At 43.8% G+C, this 12,210-nt stretch overlaps 1 protein-coding gene across 1 annotated transcript in view; it reads left to right on the top strand.

The window, feature by feature from the left end:
* ARHGEF28 (Rho guanine nucleotide exchange factor 28) overlaps nucleotides 1-2,862 on the top strand; it is a 123,417-nt gene extending 120,555 nt beyond the window's left edge. Inside the window, exon 28 of the mRNA XM_080803776.1 lies at nucleotides 1,699-2,862. Within this exon, the coding sequence (XP_080659902.1) occupies nucleotides 1,699-1,862 (164 nt within the window). The 3' untranslated portion in view covers nucleotides 1,863-2,862. The remainder of the gene's footprint in view (nucleotides 1-1,698) is intronic.
* Nucleotides 2,863-12,210: the final 9,348 nt, after the last annotated feature.

Raw genomic sequence — 12,210 nt, 5'->3', positions numbered from 1 at the left:
CCTGGGCCTCAGTTTCCCAAGCTGTAAAATGTGGGTTACAACATTTTGAGGCTTAAAGAGTGAGGACAGTAAAAGACGCAGAACGGTTCTTGTGTCCAAAAAAGCAGAAAATGCTCATTCTCTGGGTGTAAAGGGTAGTTAGAAGCATCCTCATGAAGTAATTATATTTTCAGTAGTTAGTGAGTTCCTAGCACTTGAAGTATAGGATTTGGAATCAGGGTTAATAAAATCAAGTCACCCAAAGGTGAATAAATTTTCTTCTTTGTGCCCCACTGGCATTTAGAGCTCTGGGCAGAACTGTGGGGTACAGCCTTACCTCCTCCTGTCCTCTCCTCCCCCTGGGGCCCTGGTCCACTTCAGAGGCACAAGTCAGCTCCGCCAGGTTACTCGTGTTTGCTTTCTGTGCTCTGGCTTCCCTTCTCCCAGTGGCTCTGCCTCTTACTGGGAGAAATGATGAAAGAAGATGTAGCAAAGGGCGTCACATGCCTGAAGACGGAGCCATGTGAGGACATTTTACTTCTCATTCCTGCCAGGCCTTGCTCCCTGCCTTCTGTAATAGCTAAACATCCTCATCAGGAGGGCAGAAGTTACAAGCATTTTTTTTGTCATTAGAATGCTATCAGTTATGTGTATTCACCTAAATAATAGAATCCTTGGATAAAATGTGGCAATGATTGTAATGACTTCTTATTAATGACTGACCAAGGAGCAGGTGGGTTCTAGCCGTATACATCTTTCCCACCTGGATTTTTGCTCTGACTGAAGCCAGTTGTTTGGAATTTTGCCATAGAGCTGAGCCTCAGGAAGGGTGGTCAACAGAAGGAGGAAAAGAAAATAGTTTGTGGCAAGAACCTTTCTTTTCTTCAAATAGGAAACTCTTTCATCATCCCTTAAACCATATATCAGAGGGTTTTACCAGAAAAAGGGAGAATAGAGTACGCCCTGCTGTTGCTAGGTAACAAAAAGAAGAAGAAGAAGAAGAAGAAGAAGAAGAAGAAGAAGAAGAAGAAGAAGAAGAAGAAGAAGAAGAAGAAGAAGAAGAAGAAGAAGTAGTAGTAGTAGTAGTAGTAGTAGTGGTGGTAGCCAGCCATAGTTGATATTGGAACAGTTTTCCCTAGGAACCTGGCTACTCCTGCTAAGTGATTTGTATAGTCTCAACAGATTTGCATAATGGTGAAGACTTCAACTCCATTCTCCCCACCCCTTGCCCACATCAGTACAATCCCAGCTCTATCATATGAGTCTTGAGGTCAGTCCCTGACTTTGAAATATTCTGAGTTAAGGTGCTGTGCAGATGCCTTTAGTTCACTGCCCGTAGCTAGAGTGTATACTCTATTCCTAAGACCTTGAACCTGTTTTTAAAAGTCAGTGGGCCCCTTTTTCAGCAGTAGCAATGTTTTACCTGCCCACAAATGGTGACAAGTCCTTTTGACACTTCACTGGGATTGTTTTGTAAAGGTTATTTTTAGCCATAGGAGACATCTGTACACAGAGCCAATCACATCTTAATGATATATTGATTCAATCCTTCGATTTAATTACATTTTGTTCCCTTCTCATTGGACTCCATGGTTATGTCTGTGGCTGACCGTAGGGGCCCTGCATTTCCTAGGTTTTGAGAGCGCTCTGAGTCCTAGCTTCCCCTGCTTTGCAGGCCTCAAGCTGATTCTCCTGACCTGAGTTGTCTGTCTTTTGCAGATTTGGACAATTCTCAGACTGAGTTCCCAACCCCCCATGACTCCAATCCACCTGGCTCTCAGCTGCAGACGTTTATGGCAGAAGCAAAGCTAAATCTACAGACACTGACCAGACAAGATGGGGAAACTGGAGATGGAGCTGAAGAAAATATTGTTTACCTTTAATTGTGTTGTCATAATTTTTCCAGACAAAACCAAACCCTGGCATTGTGTGGAGAATTTTTTTTTTCTTTTCCTGATGTTCATGTGACTGTGTCCAAATTGCTTTAAGAGTAATATTTAATATTTCGTGCAAGTTCATTTTTTTGGGCATGAGTCCAATTAAATTATTGAACGCAGTTCTGTTTGTATAATCATTAACTTATCACACCTAATTTCAGAGTTCTGGAGGAGAAATTCACTTGAAGAAATAGAAATATTTTCAAAGTTGTTAGGACTCTAGAGTAAAATTCCATATTGCATTTTCTACTGGATCATCTGGTTTTGGAAATGCTTTTTAAGATCTAGAAGAAGCAGTCTGGATGGAAAGAGTGATAATCTTGATGGGCAAACTTTCTCAACCACAGCAGGTAATTAGGGAGAGTGGCCTCAGGACCCCAAAAGGCAGAGGAGGATGTAGGAAGGGCCTTTTCTTGGCTCATTTTTTTACATGCTAGTTTCTCTTTGGGAAGTCACAAGGCTCGCTCCCTGGGGGTGATCTGTTATTGTCACCATGCAACCAATGTGTCTTGTCTGGGCACCTGTTCCAACTGGGCAACCACTCTGCTATGGACACAATTTGGACTCTTAGGACCTGGGCCATATGCATTGCAGCCTCAATGTCTTGGTCCTAATGCTGGTTGGTTTTCAAGCCACAGTTGAACATCATCCTTCACTGCAGCCCAGAGGCAGAGCCCCAATCAGTCCATTTTGATGTAAATAGTGAGGCTTCATTAGTGCCCTGGTCTCTCAGAGGGCCCTGTTTCCACAGGCACAGGGAGCTAGAACAACTACCACTTGCTAGGAGGACCTCTGCCCTGCAGTTCTTTAAGGACAAAATCTACTTTCTGGGTGAAGCTTGCTGATTGTATGTGCTTTCTCCCAAGGGAGAGCTTGCATACCTTCAGAGTAATATGGGTCTCTTGTAAGAAAATAAACCAGGAAATGTTTTCAGTTTGTTCTTCAGAAATAATTGTATATGTTTTGGTCCATATCAAAAAAATATCTTTCACCTCACTATTTTACTTTGAAATTTGAACACTGTGTAAGACCCTAGTAAAATAGACATTTCACACACAAACACTATCTCCCGTTACTAAACGTGAAGGTCAAGGAGTACTAAGGTCATCCAGAACTGCAACACTTAACCAGGAGGGGGCTGTGATAGGAAGGGAAGAAATTTCACCCAGATTCCATTGTTTGGCCAGTTGAATACCCACTTTCTGTTTTCCCAGAGCAAGTCAAATTGTGGTTTTAAAAGGAGCCTTTGTTGGGGGTATTCCTGAGTCCTGCTGCTTCTGGCCATTTTGGTCACAATCATAACAACAAATTAAGAGACTAATATTTGAGAATAAATATAACTTATTAAATTTTTAGTCAATCACTTTACCTCCAAGCTGAACTCCTAAATTATGAGATGCATCTTCCATTCCTAAAGGCATCTAAAGAGAAAAGCTCCAACAAAGCTTAGTCCAGAACCCTGTATCCCTTGAATAAGAGCATACTAATATTTCAGTCTAAATCCTTACTCTTATAACTGTAAATATCCCCCCTTTCCCCCTGACATTGGATATGGAAATATCCATATGTGAAAGTATGAATAGGTATTCAGAATCCTCACACAGTTCTTTAAAAATACTTGTGCTCAGTTGATTTTCAAGGCCTGCAAACCTTGGGTCTTCATGAAGCTACCCTGGGGAAGCCTTAACATCTTGTGACATACCTACAGTCATAGGTTTCTCTTGGTAACTGTCTTACTTAAGATAATGGCTTTTCACCTGAAGCTAAGTTGAAAAGCTTTCTTGATAACTTCTTCCTTTTCACCTGGTCCTCACTGTGCACTGGGCTCAGACCTCAATAGGGGTCTCACTCTGTGGCTCCAACAGAAATTCACCAGTCCTAGGAGAACACCACCCTATTTTTCCAGCATCATAAGTAAGTTTCCTCTAAAGGATCTACTTTTCCCACCAACTGAAGAGCTTCAGGGAAACATTCCTCCTGCCTTTAGAGATGGGTTCTGGAAAGAACAGCAACGCTTTTGCTCTGTCCTTTGCAGGCTTCAGGAATGTTGTGCCCCCTCCCTTCCCGCCCAGGCGACCCTGAGCTCCATCAGGACAGCCACATTGCAGGGGTACTGCAACTCTCTTTAGCCGGCTCACAACTGGAGCCCTGTTCATTCAAAGAAGGGCAAAAACACTGGCTGCTGAGACAGTCGTGGTCATGTGTGTATGCTATGATGGTGTGTAGAGTTATGTAAGGTGGAAAAGGTGAGTGTGACTTAATCTTGCGATGACAGATAAAGGAGTAAAAAGGAGTGTGTATTCCTACCTGTGACTTCGGACCACTTTTCAAACTCAGAACCAACCTGAAGTTCTTAGTGTTCAGCTTTCTCTGCCTTTTTCAGTGAGAGGCTCAGCAGCAGAGAACATGGCGTTTAGAGCTGGATCTCCCGCTTGCTGTGTGTCTTTGGTGTGTCACTTCACTTCTCTCAGTCTCCGTGTCTTCACCTATGGAAGAGGGATGATTACCTTACAGAACTGTGAGACGTGAATGATTAATCTATGCAACATGCTTAAAACTGAGCCTGGGGCATAGTTGTCAATATATGCTAGCTATTATTAAATCATTAAATAATCTTTTAATAATTGCTAAGCTTGGTGCCAGTCCTCAGGTGGATCATGCCTGCACGGCCAGAAACCGTGAAGAGAGAAGTTGAATGCCTGCAGGTGGCTAATTATAAGGCTGGACTGAGGTTTCCTAAGGTCAGCTTTCGACTCACTTGCATCTCGAAACCTTCATTCAGTGCGTTTACTCAGTAGCCAGTGGACTGCCTGCTAAAGGCCAAACAATCTGCTAGGAGCACAACAAAGAAGAATTAGCCTTTAAGTTATTGGAGAAACAAACCCAAGAACAGATAGGGAGAAGTACAGGTTGCTATGGGAGTTCATAAGAAAAGCATGTTGGGGGCCAAGAATATGTGGAGTTGTCCGAAAGCAGAAGATGCCTGAGGCTTGAAGGATAGGTAGCAAGTCACAGAGGGGTCAGATAGTGTGAGCAAGGAGGGCAACCCAAGCAAAAGTCCAGAGACACGAGATAAAAGCTGGGAAAGACACCAGATCACGCGCTTGGAGGTACAGCAGAACAAGTTCCTCCCCAACGGATTAAGTTGTCCAAGAGAGAACATCCATCTGCCTTCCCCTCTTTCAAACACTCTCATACAAGTTGTGAGGAAACATGGAAGTTTCTCTCTCTCACCTTGCTAACTGATGGGTTCCGCGGAAAGCCAGGTTATGGAGGATATGCCTCCTCATCATCGGCTCACCCTTCTACTCTCACCTCTACCATAGGAGCAATTGGGTTTTGCCCAAGTGGATGTTTACCTACTAGATCCCAAGCCACAAGAAACCGGGAGCAAAGGGGACTGTAGGACCACTTGAAGATATTTATTCGGACAGAGGGGTCCAGAAGGATGCCTCAGGGTGCTTCTGTGGGATAAACTGATGTGCATGAGTCAAAGCAGAGTTAACTAAAGGGAAGGGTTGGGGTGGGGGGGAGTCACATGGCTCTTCTGCAGTTTCTTAACTCTGTTTCATTAAGGGTTTTTCCCCCCCTGAGGTTTTATCTTGTTCTTTTATTTGGAACATGTTCCTCTGTTTCCTCATTTTGCTGGGCTCTCTGAGTTGATTTCTATGAATTAGATGAAACAGCCATCTCTCCCAGTCTGGAAGGTAGTTAATGGTGCGCGCAGGCCTTTCAGCACCCCAAAGGGGGATCTCTGCACCTAGATTCAGGCTGACTGGAGGCCACACCCTCAGACAGCAGCTGTTAAGTAGTCAGATATCCACAATCCTGTTGGCCACTAGACCAGGTGATAGTTGGGAAAATCAGGATCTGAGACCAGTGTCTCAGCTCCTTTCTGGGAAGTACCTGCAAGCTGCAGGGAGGCAGAGGGAAATTGCCAAGATGGCATCCCCTGGCCTAAATTCCGTGAGAAAACCTACGTAGGCACCTCACTCCAGGCCCCACCTGAAGCCTGGCCCTTAGGCCTGAGGAGCAAGCCAACAGGCCCCTTTCTCCGAAAGACTGCTAGATTTCAGCCTTAGGTGCGTGCGGTTCTTTGAGGTGGTGGCAGCCTGCCAAGAAGTGTATCCGAATGTTACATTCTGGTGGGACCCAGGGACACAAGTGCCCTTGCCTCCTGAGATGGGTGATCAAGGGGTGTGCCCTGGGTGGCAGCTGTGAAACCCTGGGAGGCACCAGATTCGTGCAAGAGCTCCCCTCGCGGAGATACCTGTGCTGTGGAGCAGGAGAGGGGGTGCACAGACCTTGCTCCGGCCAACTGGGGGAGAAGACTGCAGGCTCTGAGGAAAGACGAAATGGCGCCTCGAACAAAAGCGCTGCGAGCACCAGCACCTGCATGCCTGGAGAGGATCTCGCCAGACCGGCACCCCACCCACCCCCGTGCTGGAAGATAAGCCAATGAATCTCAGAGGGAAAGTCTTCCTCCACGTGCCTTCCAGGCGCCCGCCTGCGCGTGCGCGTGCGCGTGCGCGTGCGCGTGCAGCCCTTTAAGAGCGGGCGCCAACTAACTGCAGTAACTGCAGCCTTTCTCTCATGGGGCACCGAGCCCTGTAGGTTTTCAAAGCCAGGCGTTCTTGGGGCTCCTCTCTCAGGTGCAGGTCTCCAAAGTTGGGGCGCCGGTTGTGGGGCACAAACCCCTCCCTCCTCAGGGAGACTGTCCGGGCTTCGTTTTTTCCCACCTGCGTGCTGCCGCGTGCGGACTGGGGATTTTGGCAAGACCGCCTCTCAGCCTCTCCTGACTGGATCAGTGTGGCGCTTTCCTAGTTTGCCACGCAAAGCAGCTGCTCAGCTAGTCTGCAGGTTTTTGGCAGAAGGAATCGTTGCCTGCGTGACTGTGGATCCGTGTCCATGGGAACAGGTATGTTCAGGGTTTTCCTAGTAGCCATCTTGGAAGCCCCTCTGGTTTGATTTTTTTTTTTTTTTAATCAGCTCTTATGGTGCCGCCCCTCTCCTCACCTTAATCTACCTCTTAGGGCTTTGTGGAGAATGGAAAAAGAAAAAAATTAAATCAAGTAGAGGGGGGTTCATGAAAGGAATATTCCAGAATGACACCATGAGTTCACCATGTTCTTTCCCGACTGCCTCTCAAGCATGGATGTCCCTCTGCCCAATGTGAGAGAAGCCGTAGAAGGATGTAACAGTCAGGTTTAGGTTCTCCTTATTGATACCACCACCACCTCTCCCACACTGGGGCCACAGGGTTGCACAATGCCTGGGAGTACCATAGAGATCCATGCTCGTGGAATCCAATGTGAGTGAAATCTCTTAGAGTTGTACAGTTCTGCGGCCTTGATTCTGAGCTCAGTTTGCTTATCTGTGAAATGGGGGTGATAATAATAGTCATGCCTTACAGTCCTGTTGTGTGAACTAAGTGAATTAGTAAGGCCAGTGAACCAAATGCCACAGAATAACCACTCTAAACGTGATAGTGGTTGTTACATGCTGGTGATAGGGGTCCAAAGACAGTGAGCGTGGGCATGCTCAGGAGCTAAAATAGCTGGGGAAGTGTGATTTCACTTTTCCACAGCCCATTTTCCTTTGCTCTTAGAGGTATCCAAGATCAAAGCTTGCTATGATGCCTACGCTCAGAGTAAGAGCTTCATGATATTTATTGAATGAAGGGATGGGAGGATGAACAAGAGTCTTTGGAAATCTAAGTTCAAAGAGGTGACAGAACTTGAGCTAGAACCCTGATCCCATTTCCATTCCATTTCTTGACCTCGTGCTTGTGAGTTCAAAGCAATTACTTTGAGGTGGTGATTGAATATTGTTTTGGGTGAAGTGACTTGAAGGGGGACCATGGTTTGGTAGTTTTGTAAAATCTTCATGGCTGAGAAACGCCAACATTGCCATTAATTGAATCCTAGTTATTTACCTAAAAGTCAGAGGTTTTGGATACTGCAGCCAAGAGTCTCATACAGACAATTACATGAGGACAAAGAATGAATTTGGTAAGAAAATAAGATTATACTTTCTCTGTTCATCTCAGTAGTTACTATAGTTACATTAGAGAACTGGTCCCTATTCCTGGACGAGCTCCTACCCCCACATCCTCCAATGACCCCCTCTTTTTTTTTATTCATGGTACTGGAGTCCCTCCACCACCCACCCCAAGCTCCTGGCTCTCCTTGGCTCTGTCCCTAGGCAGCCTGGAGATAAGTTGTCCCCAGGGCCTATGTACCCAGGTTCCACAGAGTTCCAGTCACTGGGGAAGGTTTGGGAAGATCCTGTCCTTGTTCAGGTGCTCAGAGGATTGATCCATTTTATAGCGTAGAAGAGAACCGATTTGCCTACAAAAGTACATTTCTGCCTACATAAGAGTTTGTCTAAGTTCTTTTCTCTGCTGGTTTTGGGTTGCTTGCCTATTCAAGGGAAGCCATGAAGGGAAAGGGCTAGAACTCTGAGAAATGATTTACTTCTTCTTAGCTCCCAAGTCAAGCATTTAATGACAGAAGTGGGTATGGACTTAAATGCCATTTGGGGATAAATACCTGGCTTCAGTCTTCCCTGGTTTTTTTACTTATACTCCACCCCTCCTCCCTCCAACACCGTGTATAATGTCTGAGCAGGTTTTCTGGGTAGTTGTCAGTGCTTATTTTTACAATCTTGCCCATAATAGCTTCAAATAGAAATACAAATAGAGTCAATATCAAGGAGAGCATCTATATAGGCCACAGAGCTAAAACAGACTCTCAGAAATGTGCTTGACATTTCGCTTGGTAGCATTCATGGCCTCCTTGGAAAGCCTCAGTCCACCTCTATGCTGCTGGCAAGCTGTACTTTGGGTAAGAAGTTGGCAGGTGCCAGTGAAGGACAGTAGGTTTTTAATTAAGCTCTGTAAAGCCAGGATCTCAGGAAGCACACATCCTGGTAAGTTTCTTTTTAACGCTTCTGCTTCTTCTAACTGCCCTACAAACAATAACTGTATGCTCCATCAAGATAACTGTAGTCATTAATCTTCCATAGAACAGGAATTTCTTGTGCCATAAAGGGAATAATGGGATTTTTTTTTGACAATACCTTGGAAAAATTACTCTTAACATGTATTCCTGGTTTGAGGTGGTTGATTTTACTATGGTGATACTGAATGTGATATCAGACCTTGGTCTTTCCACCATGTAAACACCCTCTATGTAAAATTCTCTTTATATCACCAGCATTAACATAACATTATTTTGGTAAGGACCATACTTTAAGTCATTCACTTAGAGGAAGATTTTTGAATGTGGAGACTGAGCCTGTTAAGCATCGTTGCTATGGAGACCATGTGAGAGTTGGATTAATTAAGGCCTGAACAGATGTTGTTAAGTGTGCAGAATGCACTGTTTTCTGCTAGTAATTAAGAAGAGTACATGTGTACGTGAGAGAGAAGGAAAAAAATAGAGACAATCAGAGACAAAGCAGTCAGATAGATGTGCTTGGCACTGGACATTTAACATTTCTTCTAGTAAAAAGTAACTGCTGATAACTCTGCTGACACTACTCTGTCTTTTCCCCCACCCATGAAGGACAGAATAATTGCTTGAAATGGCCAAGCAGTCCATCCATTATTCCTTTTTGGATCTGATTTATAAGAGGCATAGGAATTTATAAAAACAGGTCTGTGGTGCAGTGGGTTCAAATAACCCATCTGTCTGCACACTCAAAAATTAAACTGGACTGTATAAATGGTTTTTAAGCTACCTAGCAGGGAAGCCAAGTTTGCAGACTGGAACTGTATTAGTTGTCCAACCCGTCAGGGGTATTGTCATCTGTGAACTGGCAGCCAATAAAGAGACTGGCCGCCAGTGCCATGGAGAAATTGCCAAGGGAATGCCTTCAAGATGAGAAAGTTAATGAAACATCAATCTAGTTCAGGTTCAATTTGGAGGATATTTGTTTTAGTTTGAAATCTGTTGATTTTTAAAACACTGTATTTCTCTTTTCTCTTGAATGATATTACTATTAGGTTTAGGTTCAAGTTCAGCAAATTAGGTTCCATGTGAATCCTGCTTAGTGAATCCCCAGTAAGTCATGTCCCCATGTTGCCTTCTCCTGCCCTGCAGAAAGGAGATAGTGCTTTAAAATTGCACCAAGATTTTCCTGCTGAGCTGGCAACAGTTTGACCAGTGTTGGTAGCTTTTAAAGCTTGATTTTTCTTTTCTTTTCTTCTTTTCTTTCCTTTCCTTTCTTTCTTTTTTGTCTCCGAGCTGTGGAAGCAGTGTTGTCTGAAAATGGGGAAGCAGAAAGTATCACAGAAGTACTTTGTTTCCCGGGGGGCAGTGTCCTAGTGGTTCAAACTCAATCTCTTCATACCCCCAGACCATGGAGGTAAGGCAGAATGGAATGAGACAGTGGGAAACTGCATGGCCTCTGTGGCAGGGAGGGACATAGAGAGAATGACAAAACTGTCACCTGACCTAACTTTTGCCCAGTATTGCCGTGCCACTGATTTTATCTTGGTGCCATCGCTGAATGGGGTGGTTTCTTTCTTTCCTTTAAAGAGATGGAGGCTGCTGGCAGCCCTGGTACATCTTGGCAAAGGTCAGACATCTTATTCTTGTGGGGTACTACAATCTGTGGAGATAGGGAAACAGGGACAAATTAGATCAGTGTGAATTTATCATTATTCTAGAGAAAAACTCAAGTTTGCAATTTCTCTTCTACATTGTCCTCTCCAGCTGTGGCCTGTAGTTCACTCACCCTTAAACTTGATGGGAAATTTGTTATATTTTTCACCTTTCCTCTGATCTAGTGATTGTCTCCATTTATCTCATAAGAGAAAGCACTTACTGAGGCTGCAGAAATAGAAAGGATTTGTGTTTGCTTTTTGAATCAACTGTAGTTTGTTTCTTTGTGGCTATTGATAAGAAAAATCATCTTTTAAGAAACAAAACAGATGACCATATGGGAAGGGGAAAAAAAAGAGAGAGAGAGGGAGGCAAACCATAAGAGACTCTTCGCAATAGAGAACAACTGGGGATTGATGGAGGGATGTGAGTGGGGGATGGGCTGAATGGTGATGGGTATTAAGGAAGGCACTTGCTATGATGAGCACTGGGTGTTGTATGTAAGTAATGAATCACTGTATTCTATACATGAAAGTAATTTTACCACAGATATTAACTTACTAGAATTTAAATAAAAACTTGGAAAAAAAAAGAAAATCACCATTAAAAGTAAAATTCTTTTATGTTTTTTCTTCTCCTCAGCATATACAGATAAGGGGGAAATGTATTCATTTTTTTTTCATAATTTGTTTACTGAAAAAGAAATTGGGGAGTAAGAAAATAACAAGAGCAATAGTGGTTTGACACCTTTGGAAGGACATCTGTTAAGTGCATTAGTAAAAGAGCAGCAATGGAAACCTTGAAACAAATAATAAAAGTAGAGGCATAGGGAAAGTTAATTCAAGAGGAAAATTGACTTTTCCCTTAAAGTGTCAAATTTGAGGAAAGTATTTCATACTCGTTAAATATTAGCATGTATTCTTTGTGTTTGTAGACACACATGATTTATGGTCATTTCAATATACTTGCTGCCCCCACAACAGATTTTACAATATTCCTTCTCTTGTGTCTGTCCATGGGTTAACACGAGGGCAGAAGAGTCCATTTGCCACTGTGCTATAGATGTGATCCAGAACCCTAACAAGCTATGAAGACAAATAAGAAGCATTGAGACAGAATATTCTGTATTTCTTACTAAGCCATTGGCCACCAGTCTAGGATTTAGGTCCTGTTATCCATCCCTCCAATATAAACATCGCCATGGTTAGGACCCTGTTTGACGTAGAACACACGATCTCTATCCTAAGATACATGCCTTTTAACAGATCACCATATAAGCCAGTAAAGACCTCTATCAGCAGCAAGAGAACAGTATAGTTCAGCCAGCATCACAAAGCAGTAAACCCCAAAATGAAATGAGTAGCCCCAGCACACAGTTTTAGGACTTGAAGTAAGTGGAGAGGCTCCTGAGAAAGGAGGTGTGGGGAGAGACTTTGTGGCCAGTGAGTATTTTGGTTTGTTTTTTGTCCAGTGTGAAGGTTTTGAAATTTGTGGCTTAATCTCATCTCAGCAGGGCAGAGACAACAGCTTGCCTCAGGAGCTGTTTTGAAAAGTGTGGAGGGTTTTGTTGTTGTTGTCACAATAACTGGGAAGAGTTACTAGCATTTAGTGGAGAGGAGAAGGGAAGTTGAAAATCTTGCAATGGGTAGGACAGTCATATTCCAAAGGGCCACTGAGAAACACAG

The sequence above is a fragment of the Martes martes genome (assembly GCF_963455335.1).
Source record: "Martes martes genome assembly, chromosome: 5".
Lineage (NCBI taxonomy): Eukaryota > Metazoa > Chordata > Mammalia > Carnivora > Mustelidae > Martes > Martes martes.
The sequence above is the reverse complement of the archived record's forward strand: the minus strand, read 5'-3'. Positions and strand labels throughout refer to the sequence as shown.